Source organism: Panthera tigris, chromosome F3 (genome assembly GCF_018350195.1).
Source record: "Panthera tigris isolate Pti1 chromosome F3, P.tigris_Pti1_mat1.1, whole genome shotgun sequence".
Classification (NCBI taxonomy): domain Eukaryota; kingdom Metazoa; phylum Chordata; class Mammalia; order Carnivora; family Felidae; genus Panthera; species Panthera tigris.
In genome coordinates, this window is record NC_056678.1 from 45,167,655 (window position 1) to 45,183,333 (window position 15,679).

The following is a 15,679-nucleotide window of genomic DNA, read 5'->3' on the forward strand; positions in this document are numbered from 1 at the left end:
TCACGCTTCACCCATCAGATCTCCCCTCCCCAGGGCCACCTCAACTTCCAGAGTTCCTTAGTCCCTTCTTCACCCTCATCATCCATTTCTACCTTTCCGCACCGAAATTGTAATAGAGAACTTTTCAGCTTATATGATTCACAGTAAATTGCAGTAAATACTATTGGATTTTACTACTCTAAAGTATTTATTCAGAGTATTTGCTATTCCACATAAATTTCAGTTTTGTTGAATCTAGTAAAATCAATACATTTCTTTTTTAGTTTTTTAAAAAAACATTTTTTTTCTTTTTTTAAAATAGAATTTATTTTTTTAAATGTTCACTTAGTTATTTTGAGAGACAGAGTGCAAACAGCAGAGGAGCAGAGGGGGAGGGGGGAGAAGGCGAGAGGGAGAGTTGGAGACAGAGACAGAGAGAGAGAGAGAGAGAGAGAGAGAGAGAGAGAGAATCCCAAGCTGGCTCCCAGGTGTCAGCACAGAGCCTGCTGTGGGGCTCAATGACACATACTGTGAGATCATGACCTGAGCTAAAATCAAGAGTCAGATGCCTAACCTACAGAGCCACCCAGGTGCCCCTACCACATTTCAAAGAAGAGAGGATACTGAAGGCAGTTGGGCCACTGCACAACTTTAAATCACACCATATAGGTAAACATCACACAACTATTTCTAAAACTGGAGTTTTCTTGACAGCAGAAGGCGAATTCCTATTTATCATATTGGCATTGAAACACAGGGTTCGGGATTAAACGCCACTACCTCAAGTTTTCTGGATTACATAACTGTGTATAACATTCATACACATCTTTATAAAATAGTACTTTTAATTAATTTATAAGTAATTCTTACGATTGATAACGTCAATTATTTTTTCCATTTGAGGGTTAACTCTAAAATTGGAAACCATCTTGTACTTGAAACAATATACAAAAAATTGTTTTACTTTGTTTTCTGATAGAAGAGAACCTCTCTAGCTTTGATCTATATTTTACTCCTGAAAGATTATTTTTGGCCCTTGAAACCTCCACAATTAGGTAACACCCACATCTCTCCAAACAAAATTTTAGTAGGTTTAGTAGGTTTTTAATTTATTCACATTTCTCAGCCAGGAATTTCTGGGCTGTGGCTAATTTCAAATATTATACTCTTTGTAGACCCGAAGACTAAACGGTCTACATGGAAAGCTGGTCATAATATATTCCGGGAAACAAAAACTACTATGTGGTAAGATTGAGGGACTGTTATTCTAAACTTTGTCCTGTAAATATGACCAGTACTTAGCAGCCTGTGGTGATTCGTCCAACTGCGATGTTTTACAAGGAAAACAACTAATGTTTCTACATGCCTGGCAATGGCAAAGCAGAGAGCCTATTGCATCGAAAAGGTACTAACTGGTCTCCATGAAACTTGGGCCAATAAATTCTTCCTATGGGCTATCATTCCTCTTTAGAGTGAGGAGGATTTTCTGAGAAATGTTCACTCTGAACAGGACAGAGGCAATTTATGAAATACTAAAACATTAAGACCGGTTGAGTAAAGCAGATTGTGCTGGTGTTCCAAACTGTCTTCTCAGTTCCTCAATTTACCATTCACTATTCAATTTGGTATTTCTCAATATCTCAATTTACTATTTCATATTTATTTCTACATGGGAAATAAAACCAGAGGCAACTATTGAAGGATATATGGATATTTTTAATGAGTAAGGTTACTTTGTTGAGTGAAATTTCTGTTAGGTATGGTAGCATTTCAAACCAGTTTTAGAACTTTTTGGCAAACAAGGAATAAATCACAGTTCTACATCTGCTGAAAATTCATGTGATTTTTTTCTACTCACTTGTGCATCATGTGCGCTTTTGGGAAAATCATGAGGCTAAAGTACTGCTTTAAATACTTTAAATAGTAATGTTACAGTTTCTCTATTAGGACTTAGCCAGATTTACAGTCAGTCTCACGATAGTGTGCAGAGTGCTAATGCCTAATTCACCAGCAGAAACGGATGCCACATTTAAACACGTTTTGATGAAATAGAAAATACAGGTGAAATGAGTCGGCTGGAATCAATTATGTAAGTAAGGAGTTTACATCAGTATTACTTAATTTGTAATACATGCTTTATAACACCCGATTTTAAAGTTTCAAATTCCGCTTTGTAATCACTGAAACAGTTTAATTAAACTAGGCATCAATTCTTGAGTTTTAAACATGAGCTGGAAAGAAAACAAATCTTCCTTACATGACAAATGATGTCTACATAAAGCCTAGGCAAACAATATGTAAATATTGAGACACTGAACATACTCCTGCTAAAGAAAAGACAGAAACACTCGTGTACAGAAAAAGATGTTTGTAATGGTTTGTAGCATTAAGAGTGTTCTGGAACTCTTTGCCAATACAATAATATTTTACATTTGAATACACACTGCAATATTTACATATGCAGTAAATACGATTGTATAGCTAGTTTAAAAGGTGGCTGGATATAAGGTTTCTGAACTAAAAATCAAGCAATAGCATATCAGACTGTGAAACTAAAAACGCTCCGTGTCTCAGAAAAAAAAAATTAAGCATATTTGATTAAACCTTAAAAAAATAACTGAGGAATATAATTAAAGAGAGATACCTGCCTTCATTTTCTAAATTGAAAGACCATCAATGACAGAGCTTTAGTGTTATTTGTTGGTATATTTCAATGCTTAGAGGCTGACAGGAAGCAAGCATTCAAAAAAACTTGTTGACTTACTGAAATGTTTTGGAAATTTATGAATGATAGGTAACTCATTTGTTTTAAAAATGTCATTCAAAAAAAGCAAATCAAATAGTATCACACAGTTTCCTATCATGAACTAGAAACCAAATTCCATCCAAAGAAACTTTTTAATCTCTTGAGAAGTAGTGTTCGAATTAAATGTAATTATATGTCTAGAAATCGCCTTACTAATGCCAGAAAATAAAAACTTCTACATTCATATTCACTATTCTCTTAAGAATAGTCTTTAGACTGGTCTTCTAGAATATACCTCAAATACAACCACAGGAAAACACCCATGAGAATATTTGGATGTTATAAACATTGCATATTCATTTTTTTCAAATTTATATGATATATTCATGCCAAAGGTACAAGTAACGCTTGCTTGTCTATCAGACTTTTAAGGCCGTGACAGTAACAGTTGTAAATGCTAAAGGGATTCTTCTTTAGAAAGAGTTAACATCTATATCTGAGATAAATCTAGTCATTAGATGATTTGAAGGTTTCTATTGTCTAATTTCTGTTCTGGTTCTATATATGTTCATATGCTTCTTAATACTTTCACAGAAAGCATTTGGGTAAAAACTCTAAGCAAAAAGAGTAAATTATGTTTTATGATAATTACAAGGGAAATGCTTATATTACAGCATTCAAAATATTAAAACTTGTTTTGAATTTTTACATTAAATAAAATTATGACGAATAATCACATCATCTAAATAAGCTGCTTCTATTTTTTGAAACTTAACAATGTCAAAAGCCACTCACACACTAAGCTACAGAACAGTAATTAAATCACAATCTACACCAAATTCCTGTTACCACTGTGAAAAGCAGAACAGAAAATGTTTTATAACACAGAAAAGGCTTTCTTTTTTTCACTCTTACCTTCTGCAACACAAACAGTCCACCACAAAAGCCAAACAACCTGTGCTGAAAATCTCATTTTGAGGATCCTTTAGGGGCACATTTAATAGCCGACACTGCTCACTCTATGTCAGCTGCTCTTCTGCTAAAAGCTGTGATTAGAGCAGCAAAGCACTTGCTCCAAAAGGAAGTTGAAACACAGTTTGGGAATGTAAGGGATTACTAGATGCTCCGCCCATCAGAAACTTTTGCAAAGTAAAAGAAAAAAAAATCAATCACAAGCCCCAGCAATGCCAGAGTTGGAATCAGACTCCCACTGCACTCCCACTGAATGTTAACGCTGTGACCCACTTTTGTTTTTATAAACCCAGGCTGTTCTAAGTTGGAACATGTTCAGGTTCTTGGAATGTGCAAGGCAGTAACCGGTGATATACTTCGGATTTCATTAACTCTCTAATTACTCAAACCCATTCAGATCTATTGTGTGTAAACTTCAAAAGATAAAACAATAAAAGCACCTTTAAAAATCATTTACAGGGGTGTCTGGGTGGCTCATTCGGTTAAGCATCCAACTTCAGCTCAGGTCATGATCTCCCAGCTCGTGGGTTCGAGCCTCAAGTCAGGCTTTGTGCTGACAGCTCAGAGCCTGGAGCCTGCTGCAGGTTCAGTCTCCCTCTTTCTCTGCCCTCCCCGCCCCAAATATAAACATTAAAAAAATTTTAAAAGAAATCATTTACAGAGCTTGACGTTAGGCAACGCTTTCACAAACAAGACCCAGACAACGTGAGTGAACTTTGCCAAGAGTGCAGTGCTGGTTGATATTTGGGACCTGCTTTTCCCGCAAACCATGCACTTATTCTTTTTTTTTTTTTTTTTTACTTTATTTATCTTTATTTTTTTTCAATATATGAAATTTATTGTAAAATTGGTTTCCATACAACAGCCAGTGCTCATCCCAAAAGGTGCCCTCCTCAATACCCATCACTCACCCTTCCCTCCCTCCCACCCCCCATCAACCCTCGCTTTGTTCTCAGTTTTTAACAGTCTCCTATGCTTTGGCTCTCTCCCACTCTACACTCTTTTTTTTTTTTTTTTTTTTTTTCCCCTTCCCGTCCTCCATGGGTTTCTGTTAAGTTTCTCAGGATCCACATAAGAGTGAAAACATATGGTATCTGTCTTTCTCTGTATGGCTTATTTCACTTAGCATCACACTCTCCAGTTCCATCCACGTTGCTACAAAGGGCCATATTTCATTCTTTCTCATTGCCATGTAGTACTCCATTGTGTATATAAACCACAATTTCTTTATCCATTCATCAGTTGGTGGACATTTAGGCTCTTTCCATAATTTGGCTATTGTTGAGAGTGCTGCTATAAACATTGGGGTACAAGTGCCCCTATGCATCAGTACTCCTGTATCCCTTGGGTAAATTCCTAGCAGTGCTATTGCTGGGTCATAGGGTAGGTCTATTTTTAATTTTTTGAGGAACCTCCACACTGCTTTCCAGAGTGGCTGCACCAATTTGCATTCCCACCAACAGTGCAAGAGGGTTCCCGTTTCTCCACATCCTCGCCAGCATCTATAGTCTCCTGATTTGTTCATTTTGGCCACTCCGACTGGCGTGAGGTGATATCTGAGTGTGGTTTAGATTTGTATTTCCCTGATGAGGAGCGACGTTGGGCATCTTTTCATGTGCCTGTTGGCCATCCGGATGTCTTCTTGAGAGAAGTGTCTATTCATGTTTTCTGCCCATTTCTTCACTGGGTTATTTGTTTTTCGGGTGTGGAGTTTGGTGAGCTCTTTATAGATTTTGGATACTAGCCCTTTGTCTGATATGTCATTTGCAAATATCTTTTCCCATTCCACTGGTTGCCTTTTAGTTTTGTTGGTTGAAACAACTTTGCTGTTGAGAAGCTTTTTATCTTCATAAGGTCCCAGTAATTCATTTTTGCTTTTAATTCCCTTGCCTTTGGGGATGTGTCGAGTAAGAGATTGCTATGGCTGAGGTCAGAGAGGTCTTTTCCTGCTTTCTCCTCTAGGGTTTTGATGGTTTCCTGTCTCACATTCAGGTCCTTTATCCATTTTGAGTTTGTTTTTGTGAATGGTGTGAGAAAGTGGTCTAGTTTCAACCTTCTGCATGTTGCTGTCCAGTTCTCCCAGCACCATTTGTTGAAGAGACTGTCTTTTTTCCATTCGATGTTCTTTCCTGCTTTGTCAAAGATTAGTTGGCCATATGTTTGTGGGTCTAACTCTGGGGTTTCTATTCTATTCCACTGGTCTATGTGTCTGTTTTTGCCATGCACTTACTCTTTTAAGGACGTGTCACATACGTGTGTGAAACAACAGGATCACTCTCATTGGACACAAATGAGTTTAACAATTCAAAACTCAAGAAACTGGAATGCTGGATTGCTAAAACTCTATGTTGAAATACGATAAGCATGAAGAGAAGGGAAGCAAAGGGTCTGCTGAATCTCCAGAAGGTGAAGACGCCTCTGCAGCAGCACCGAGCTCAGGAAACCGCGCAGCACTAGGTCTCAGGGAAGCCCCGGTTGTCCCTTCAGTCAGTCCCTCTCGCCCTCCTCTCACCACACACAGGGTGGCCCCTCTCCGGATCTCTGGGAACATGGAGTCCATTTGCCTGTCTGGTACTCTGCAGCAGCTGAGAGATCAGATCCTGAGTCTTTAGTATTCAGAGCCTTTCGTGAAAAACCGTGTGTCATTCAACCACGCTGTTGGGTTTAATTGCGGATCATTAATTCTTAGGGCGTGTAATGTTCAATTCTTTGAACATATCTCATTTTATTTGTGTGCCTGCCACTGGGCATCTGGGTGGATTCTCGTTTGCAGCTAACAGAAGTAGTGCCGCTATGAGCCTATTATGAGGTTTTGGTAAAGACAGGTCGTCATTCCTGATGAGTACATACTGAGGAGTGAAATGGTAGGACACGACGCGTGAATACGTTTACGTGTACCAGGTAACATCAGAGAGTTTTCCAAAAGGATTCTGCTAACTGGTGTGCCATCAGCAGTGTATACATTGCTCCAAATCCTCAACACACTTGATGTCTCCAATCTGTGCGATTTTAGCCATTCTGGTGAACACAGAGCAGTACTTCTTTGTGGCTTTAATATGCCTTTTCCCGATGACAAATGAAGTGGAGAACTCGCATGTAGCAACTGGTCATTTAGATATCCTCTTGGGTGAATTGTCTATTCAAGTCTTTGCTGCTGAGTTATCTGTCTTTTACTTACCTCATTGTGGGAATTCTTTCTATACTCTCTGTACATTCTTGGACATATGTACTATAAATATTTTCTCCGTCGATGGGCTATTTGCTCAGTGTTACATGTTTTTTACTGAGCAGAATTTCTTCATTTTAAATTGAACAGTTAGATGTTTGGTTTTCATAGTTATGCTTGGGTGTAATATTTTCACACGTATCCTTCAAGCCTGCTTTGGAAGTTGGTAGCCAGCTTTAGAAGCTGGACACGTTTTCAGAGGGTTCAAACCACAAATTTAGGCTGAATTCACTGACACGTGTAAGCAGAAAAGAATTCTGGGTCACTAGTCGCCTTGCATGTCTATGGCTCTAGCCACAGCAGAGACAGTCCTTGTTAATGTCACGGGATAGAATCATTGCAATGGACAAAAAGAAAATGTTTGGAGCTTAAAACCAAAAATAATTTTCTTGGGGCACCTGTGGCTCAGTTGGTTAAGTATCCGAGTCTTGGTTTTGGCTCAGGTCATGATGTCACACAGTTCCTGAGTTCAATCCCCATCAGGCTCCACACTATGAATGTGAAGACTGCTTGGGATTCTCTCTCTCCCTCTCTCTCTCCCCCTCTCTGCACTTCTGCCCCTCCCGCCGCCCCCCCCACCCCGGCACGTGCCTGTGCATGTACACTCACTCTCTCCCTCAAAATAAATAAATAAACTTAAAGAGGTTTTCTTAATTTTAATATTGAATTAAATTTAAAATTGTTTCCCGTTTGGATTAGTACCTTTCGTGTCGTATTTAAGACATCCTTGCCTAGTCCTAGGATGCAATAATGTTTTCCCCTAAAAACACTGTTTTCTCTTTCACATTTACAACTCATTCGATTTTGTGTATGGTATCTGGTACTAAGAGCGACAGACATATTTTTAAAATACAGCTATCCAACTGTTCGGGCAATATTTACTGAAAATATCACCTCCTTCCTACTACACTGCTTCACTCTGACTTTTGTCTTAAATCAGGCAACTGGTAATGTGTGAGTCTGTTTCTTAATGTCCTCAGTAAGCTCAGTGAGTTCACCAAGCTCATCACACCACAAAAGCTAGAAGTCCTGCTTTAATTTTTTAAAAGATTGTCTTCTAAAGTGTCGATTTCTGGTAACTTGGGGTTCTTCTAGTTATCTTTTACACTGATTTCTTGCTTAACTTTGTTTGGTCTGAGATGTACTCTCAATAATTCCAATCTTTTAAAATTTCATAAGATTAATACTGAAAACATATAAGGAACTCAACACCCAACAACAAGATATAAACTTAACACCCAAACAACAAATAATCCAGTTAAGAAACGGGCAGAAGACATGAAAACGCCTTTTTCCGGAGAACACATCCAGATGGCTAACAGACACATAAAAAGATGCTCGACATCTCTCAACATCAGGGAAGTACAGCTCAAAACTACAATGACGTATCACCGCACACCTGTCGGATTGGCTAACATAAACAACACAGAAAACAACAGGTATTGGTGAAGATGTGGAGAGAGGGAAATCCTCTGGCAATGTTGGTGAGAATGCAAACTGGTGCAGCCACTCTGGGAAACAGTAGGGAGGTCTCTCAAAAAGTTAAAAATAGAATTACCCTACAATCTAGCAACTGTACTACTAGGTATCTACCCAAAGGATATAAAAATACTAATTCAAACGGATACATGCACCCCAATGTTTATAGTAGCAACAACAGCCAAATTATGGAAATAGCCCAAATGTCTAGTGACTGATAAATGAATAAAGAGAGGGTGGCATACATATAACATAGACACATACATTCACATACGGTATACATATACATATACATATACATAATGGAATACATACACATGTATGACGTACATATATATTTATAATACACACACACACACACACACACACAATGGAATATTTCCCAGCCATAAATAAAGAATGAAATCTTGCCATTTGCAATGACATGGATAGTGCTAGAGAGTATAATTGCTAAGTGACATAAATCAGTCACAGAAAGAAAAATATCATATGATTTCACTCATATGTGGAATTTAAGAAACAAAACATAGTGGGAAAAAGAAAAAGAAAAAAACAGACACTTAACTATAGAGAAAAACCTGTTGGTTACCAGAGGGCGGGGGGGGGGGGGCGGGGTGGATGGAGATCTCCTCCATCCCCCCCACCAGCCCAAAGATCAGGAACACGACAGGGATGTCCACTCTCACCACTATTGTTTAACACAGTTGTGGAAGTCCTAGCTTCAGCAATCAGACAACAAAATGAAATAAAAGGCATCAAAACTGGCAAAGAAGAGGGAAACTTTCACTTTTTACAGAGGACATGATACTCTATATGGAAAACCCGAAAGACTCCACCAAAGGCTGCTAAAACTGATACATAAAGGCAGCAAAGTCACAGGGTACAAAATCAATACACAGAAATCAGTTGCATTTCTATACACCAATAATGAATCAACAGAAAGAGAAATCAAGAAATTCATCCCATTTACAATTGCACCAAGAACCATAAAATACCTAGGAATAAACCTAATCAAAGATGTAAAAGACCTGTATGTTGAAAACTATAGTAAACTTATGAAGGAAATTGAACGAGACACAAAGAAATGGAAAAACATTCCATCCTCACGGATTAGAGGAATAAATATTGTTAAAATGTCAACACTACCCAAAGCAATCTACACATTCAATGCCATCCCAATCAAAATTGCACCGGCATTCTTCTCAGAGCAAATTTGTATGGAACCACAAAAGACCCTGAACAAGGTCTTGAGTAATATTGAAAAAGAAAACCAAAGTGGGAGTCATTACAACCCCAGACTTTAGCCTCTACTGCAAAGCTGTAATCATCAAGACCAGGTATCGGCACAAAAACAGATACATAGACAAATGTAATACAGAACCCAGAATAAGACCCACAAGTGTATGGCCAACTAATCTTTGGCAAAGCAGGAGAGAATATTCAATGGAAAAAAGTCTCTTTAGCAAATGGTGCTGCAAGAACTGGATAGCAACACGTAGAAGAATGAAACTGGACCACTTGGTTACATCATACACAAAAATAAACTCAAAACGGATGAAAGACCCAAATGTGAGACAGGAAACCATCAAAACCTTAGAGGAGAAAGCGGCCAACAACCTCTTTGATCTCAGTCGCAGCAATTTCTTGCTCAACACATCTCCAAAGGCAATGGAATTAAAAGCAAAAATGAACTACGGGGACCTCATCAAGATAAACACCTTCTGCACTGCAAAGGAAACGATCCACAAAATGAAAAGGCAACCAATGGAATGGGAGAAGATATCTGCAAATGACATATTGAATAAAGGATTAGTATCCAAAATCTATAAAGAACTTACCAAACTCAACACCTAAAAAACAAATAATCCAGTGAAGAAATGGGCAGCAAACATGAATAGACACTTTTCCCAAAGAAGACATCCAGATAGCCAACAGACACATGAAAAGATGCTCACCACCACTCATCATCAGGGAAATACAAATCAAAACACAAACTCACACCCATCAGCGTGGCTAAAATTAACAACTCAGGAAACAACAGATGCTGGCGAGGATGTGGAGAAATGGGAACCCTCTTGCACTGCTGGTGGGAATGCCAAGCGGTGCAGCCACTCTGGAAAATAATGTGGAGGTTCCTCAAAACATTAAAAATAGAACAACCCTACAACCCAGCAATAGCGCTACTAGGAATTTATCCAAAGGATACAGGAGTGCTGATTCATAGGGTTACATGGACCCCAATGTTTACAACAGAGCTTTCAACATACCCAAATCATGGAAAGAGCTTAAATGTCTACCAGCTGATGAATGGATAAGAGGAATATATATATATATTCACTCGTGTGGAACTTGAGAAACTTAACAGAAGACCATTGGGGAAGGGAAGGGGAAAAAGTAGTTACAAACAAAGAGTGAGGGAGGCAAACCATTAGAGACTCTTAAATACAGAGATCAAATGGAGGGTTGATGGGAGGGGGCTGGGGAAAGGGGAAAATGGGTGATGGGCATTGAGGAGGGCAACTGTTGGCATGAGCACTGGGTATTGTATGTAAGCAATCAACGATGGGAATCTACCCCCAAAACCAAGAGCACACGGTACACACTGTATGCTACCCAATTTGACAACAAATTACATTAAGAAAAAAAAAAGATATTGTTTGTGATGAAGACACACTGGAGGTGACCACAAGGTCCACTCGGAGAGGACCTCTTCCATCACCACACAGCAGGGAAGAAGGCTCAGCGTCCCTGAGCTTGCTGACCTGGAAAATGTCCCCACGATCTTAAGTGAAAAAACAATACAGATAAAGCATAATTCCATTTGGTTGTTTTTTTAACCATACACAACAAAACTGTACGTTTTCATAAGCACACATATACGTGTATTCAAGAAGGCTGATGAGGATGTATGCATCAAATGCTACGGTTACTTCTAGGAGAAAAGGTTTGTGAGGTGAGGGGGCTTTGGATTTCTCGGAACTGTTCCTATGAATACTTCCTAATTTATGTTTAAAGGCTGAACAACTCTGTAAAAATACACTACAAATCACCGAAATGTACCTTTGGAGTTAGTGGATTTTGTAGTATGTAAAATATATCTCAAGAAAACTATCAAAATAACTTAGGAGCATCTGGGTGGCTCAGTCGCTTAAGCGTCTGACTCTTGGTTACAGCTCAGGTCATGATCCCGGGCACATGGATTGAGTCCCATGCTGGGGGATTCTCTCTCTCGCTCTCTCTCTGCCTCTGCCCACTGACATCCTCTCCTTTTCAAAAATAAATAATGAAAAACAGAATTAAAAGAGAGGATGATGATGTAGATGATGAAGAAAAAGGTGTTAAGGCAATGAAAGACCAAGAAAGACCAAGAAAATGTCACAGACCAGACTAAGACAACATTTACATGCAAAGTGGTACGGAAAGACATTTCATGGAAAAACTGGGGGAATATGAAGAAAGTCTACAATTGTATTCATAGGACTGTGCCAATGTTAATTCCTTACTTTTGATACCTGTACTCTGGTTATAAAAAACGTTATCGTTACAGGAAGCTGGATAAGAACTCTACACTATCTTTGCAACTCTTCCGTAAATGTAAAACTACTAGAAAAAAAAAATCAGCAGCAGCAAATACACTTGGCCCAGATATAAAGACACATCCACAGGCTCACTGCCAAGGCCACAGTGGCCCACCCCAGAAAAACCTGTTTGTTTTTTTCTCGTGTAATCCTTTATTCATATGCATTGGAAGCTGTCATTTCTCAAATCTTTCCCCAGTTTTACCCAAGCTTTTCCCCCAAAGGCACAGCGGACTGACACAGTACCTGTTCCCCAGCAAGGCAATGGCACAGAGGTCACCCTTCTGTACTTGAGGCAGACCAGCAGGGGGCACCACGAGTCCTGGCCGCATCAAATCTGCAGCAAACAAAACAAAAGCATCACAACCTGTATTCTGCCTCTAAACAATTCCAAGTTCTACTTCATCATTTATTCATTCACTCAACCTACAAACCTTTATCAGGTATCAGCAAGGTTATTCATAATGAAAATTAAAAGACGGCAACCCGAGTATCACACCATTTCCCTAGGGGGGCTAGTGGTCCAACTGAAGCACCAAGGCCAGTTCTATGACCTATCTTATTCTGGTTTCCTAAATTTAGCTTACTGACTCAAAGGACAGCATATGGCAGTTCACAAACTGTTTTCTCATTGAAGTACAAAGTACAAAGCTGATTGAAGCCTTTCAACAGCGTCGTAGAGGCCCAGGGACCTCACGGAAGCAGTCAAGAGAGAGATGAAACGCAAACGGGGGAAAAATTCCATTTTTCAACCATATGAACCCAGGAAGTGGGTACATTTATTGGAGTAGTTGGTCCTTCCTAAGCGGGTTTCAGTAGATAGCCAGAATATAGGGAAATCTTCTTACCTGCTCCCCCCATCAGTTTTTCAAGCACCGGAGGCCACGTCGTGAAAGCTGGGAGAAGGTCAGGATAGGACCACAAGGCATGCACTGCCCAAAAAGAGACACAGATTTATTGCCAAAAAGTCAATCCCCTGGGGCACTGGCAAAGCCAAACGCGAAGGCCACTTTAATTCAGGGACAGTAAAGGAACTCGGCTCAAAGCTAGAGAAGAGGCTGTGAGGCCCAAAGAGGGTTCATTCTGGTTTGTTTTGTTTTTAATTTAAACTTATTTATTTAAATTCATGTTAGTTAACATACACCGTAGCGCTGGTTTCAAGGGGTTTCATTCTGAGGCAGATTCTTAAAAACCTGGATGTCACCTGAGACTGGGAGGCCCCATCATTCCACCTGATTGTAGCTGCAGAAATGCGCACAGCAGGTAAAAGCGGGGACAAAGACCCAAGGAGGATTCCATTTGTGACCTCAGAAACAAGTAGACTAAGAACAGGGCACCAGCCTGTAAACAATTTGGAAATTTCCGCATGTTTATTATTTGTATTCCCTCTGTTTTCATAGTGATTAGTGGTAAAAACCCTTAGATCAAAAAGCGCCCGTGTCCGTACAGCAGCAAAGTGGGGTGGGGGCAGCAGCGGCCCAAGGAGACCGCCCTACGCTGCTGTAGCCCAGCTTAGGGCAAGAAAAGCCCCAAATGACAAAGCAGGTGTCAGCAGCTAGAGACAAAAGGACCCTAGATGTCTGAGATCTGTCACAAGGAGAGAAACCAAAGGATCCTGAGAGCCAGACAGAGCTGAAGGAAGAATCCCTGGGGGGTATCTCGATGGGAGTACATCACTAAGACAGCTGGGTACGTGGTTTCATTAACCCAGCTTCTTTCCCATCACAGGATCTTTTCAGTCTCTAAAGAAAATCCTGCTAGTCATCCTTTTAAGGCATATTTCTCACATGTTCTGAAATGCCACCCTTTTCGAGACCCCTGCTCCATCCCTAGTTAACCCACTAGGAACTACTATTCCTTCATCTCAGAATATCTCTTGGCAACCACGCTCTTTCTGTATTGGCCCTTTCATTCTCCCTCCTACGGCAGTAAGTTTCGACCTTGAAAGACCCAATTCTAGGGACACTGGGCCCGAAACGATTCTCAGGGATGGTACTGAGAGATTTGGCACTTACTGTTTTGAGTAAGACAGGTGAATGAAAGAAATAAGGAGAAACGGATGCCAGGCAAGGATTACAGTAATGGCCATCCTGTTGCCATACCTGTCGGATACAGATTTTTCTCCACTTCGAACAGGATGGGGTTACCACCGCTCACGTACACGGTCACTGCATCCCCTCTGTGAGCATACAGTTTCACAATGTTGAGCTCCTCCTTTCCAGGTACCAACACAGAGACCTGATCTGTTCCTAGAGTGGGGAAAGCAGCCATCACATCAGCCCGAAGCTTTCTCCTGCAGAAAGCAAACCAATGAGTGGTATGAATCGTGCCTGGATGCATTTTGAGAAATGCAAAGGATTCGGGAGGACTTACTATCAAATCAAAGGGCCAAGGAAAAACTGCTTTATGATGCCCTACTCTCGTACACTCTTCCAAAACATCCTATTCTCTTTCACATCCCATGTCTCCTCTATTGTCACATATTCTTGGGGGCAAGACTTTCCATTTTACGAAGAAAGAGGGAAACTGCAGTAACCAAGTTAGCCTGACTGGAAATTCAGCCCTGCCTTCCTGCCTCTATGCCTAGCCCTCGCACCCACTCCCTTCTCTATATGCTTGGCAAACCTGTCCCGATGCTTAAAAAGCTATACCAGGGCACCAAGAGTGACAACTATAGAACACGGGGTCCAAAATTCGCAACGTGCTATCTGCGTTTGCGACACTGTCTGAACAGATACAGGTCTCCTCAAAACATGTCCCGTAATTCTCCCTCACCTCTCCCTCCATCTGTCTGTCTGTCTCTCCTGCCAGAAGTAATCACTAGACACTGTTCCTCCCATCGTTGTAGTTCCCGGTTCCCCATCTGATTTCTCCTCAGGGACTTAAGCTCTTAGGAGAGTGGCACCCTGTCTGTCTGTCTTTCTTCCTTCCTTCTTTCCTCTCTTTTTTGGCGCCCTCCGCAATACCTTCTATAGATCGCAGTCAGTAAGCGCCGATCGAAGTACGTTTTCCTTTAAACGAACGACAATATCCAAAAGATAGCCTGGGAGATAAATCAGGCCTCCTCTCCCTCTTCACCCTCAAAACATGTCTATCCCAGCCTGGTCCCCTGGGGTCCCTTCCCCCGCTGGACCCCTCGGCCTCCACCCCGGGTCGGCTGAGCTAGTCCAAAAGGGCTGTGGGCCAGCCGGGATGGAGAAATGGCTGGGTGTCCTGGTGGGCGGAACAGGGCCCTTCTCTCCCTCACCTGTCCGACCCCTTGATGGCCGTGTTGGACTTGACCCGAAAGGCCTTGGCAAACATGTCTGCTGGAGTGGCCTGGGGAAGAGAAGGAGAGCACAGACGCCAGGGGCCGTCAGGAACGCGACAACGCGGCACCGTCCCGACCCGCAGCCCTGGGGGCAGCCATGCTGGGGCCCGGCCGGGAAAGAGGCCCGGCTGGAAACCCGGGCCGCGCAGCTTCGCGGCTTTGGCCGCTGCCGAGACCGCGGCCGCCCCTACTGACAGGACCCGGAACTGAAGCAGGGAGGGCGGGGCCCGGGGAAGGCGGGGCGGATTCCCGCTCCGGCCCTGCGCCTGCGCGACTGGCTGGCTCCTGCACGCCTGCAGGGGTCCCGCGGTGGCTAAGGTGCCTCTGTCTAGTGCCGCTCAGTAGGCGTTAGGGCGTCTTGACTTCCCTTCAGTTTAATTCAGCCCCAC

General features: G+C 41.4%; 2 protein-coding genes across 2 annotated transcripts in view; both read right to left on the bottom strand.

The window, feature by feature from the left end:
- The window catches only part of CFH (complement factor H), a 150,556-nt gene that overhangs the window by 23,345 nt on the left and 111,532 nt on the right, over positions 1–15,679 (bottom strand). Inside the window, 6 exon segments of the mRNA XM_042975713.1 lie at positions 3,641–3,708; positions 6,055–6,282; positions 12,227–12,317; positions 12,829–12,912; positions 14,083–14,273; positions 15,228–15,583. Of these exon segments, the coding sequence (XP_042831647.1) occupies positions 3,641–3,708; positions 6,055–6,282; positions 12,227–12,317; positions 12,829–12,912; positions 14,083–14,273; positions 15,228–15,583 (1,018 nt within the window).
- LOC122235827 (eukaryotic translation initiation factor 2D-like) lies at positions 10,999–14,069 on the bottom strand. The gene is made up of 4 exons (XM_042976098.1): positions 13,996–14,069; positions 12,829–12,912; positions 12,227–12,317; positions 10,999–11,164 (listed from the first exon to the last, which is right to left on the bottom strand). Coding segments are annotated over exons 1-4 (309 nt in total). The 5' UTR covers positions 13,997–14,069; the 3' UTR covers positions 10,999–11,031.

Coding starts and splice junctions, on each gene's coding strand:
- LOC122235827 (XM_042976098.1), bottom strand. Junction 12,318..12,828: donor AAAACTGATGGGGGGAGCAG/GTAAGAAGATTT, acceptor TGTTTGCTGCAG/ATTTGATGCGGCCAGGACTC. Junction 11,165..12,226: donor ATTGCCTTGCTGGGGAACAG/GTACTGTGTCAG, acceptor GACATTTTCCAG/GTCAGCAAGCTCAGGGACGC.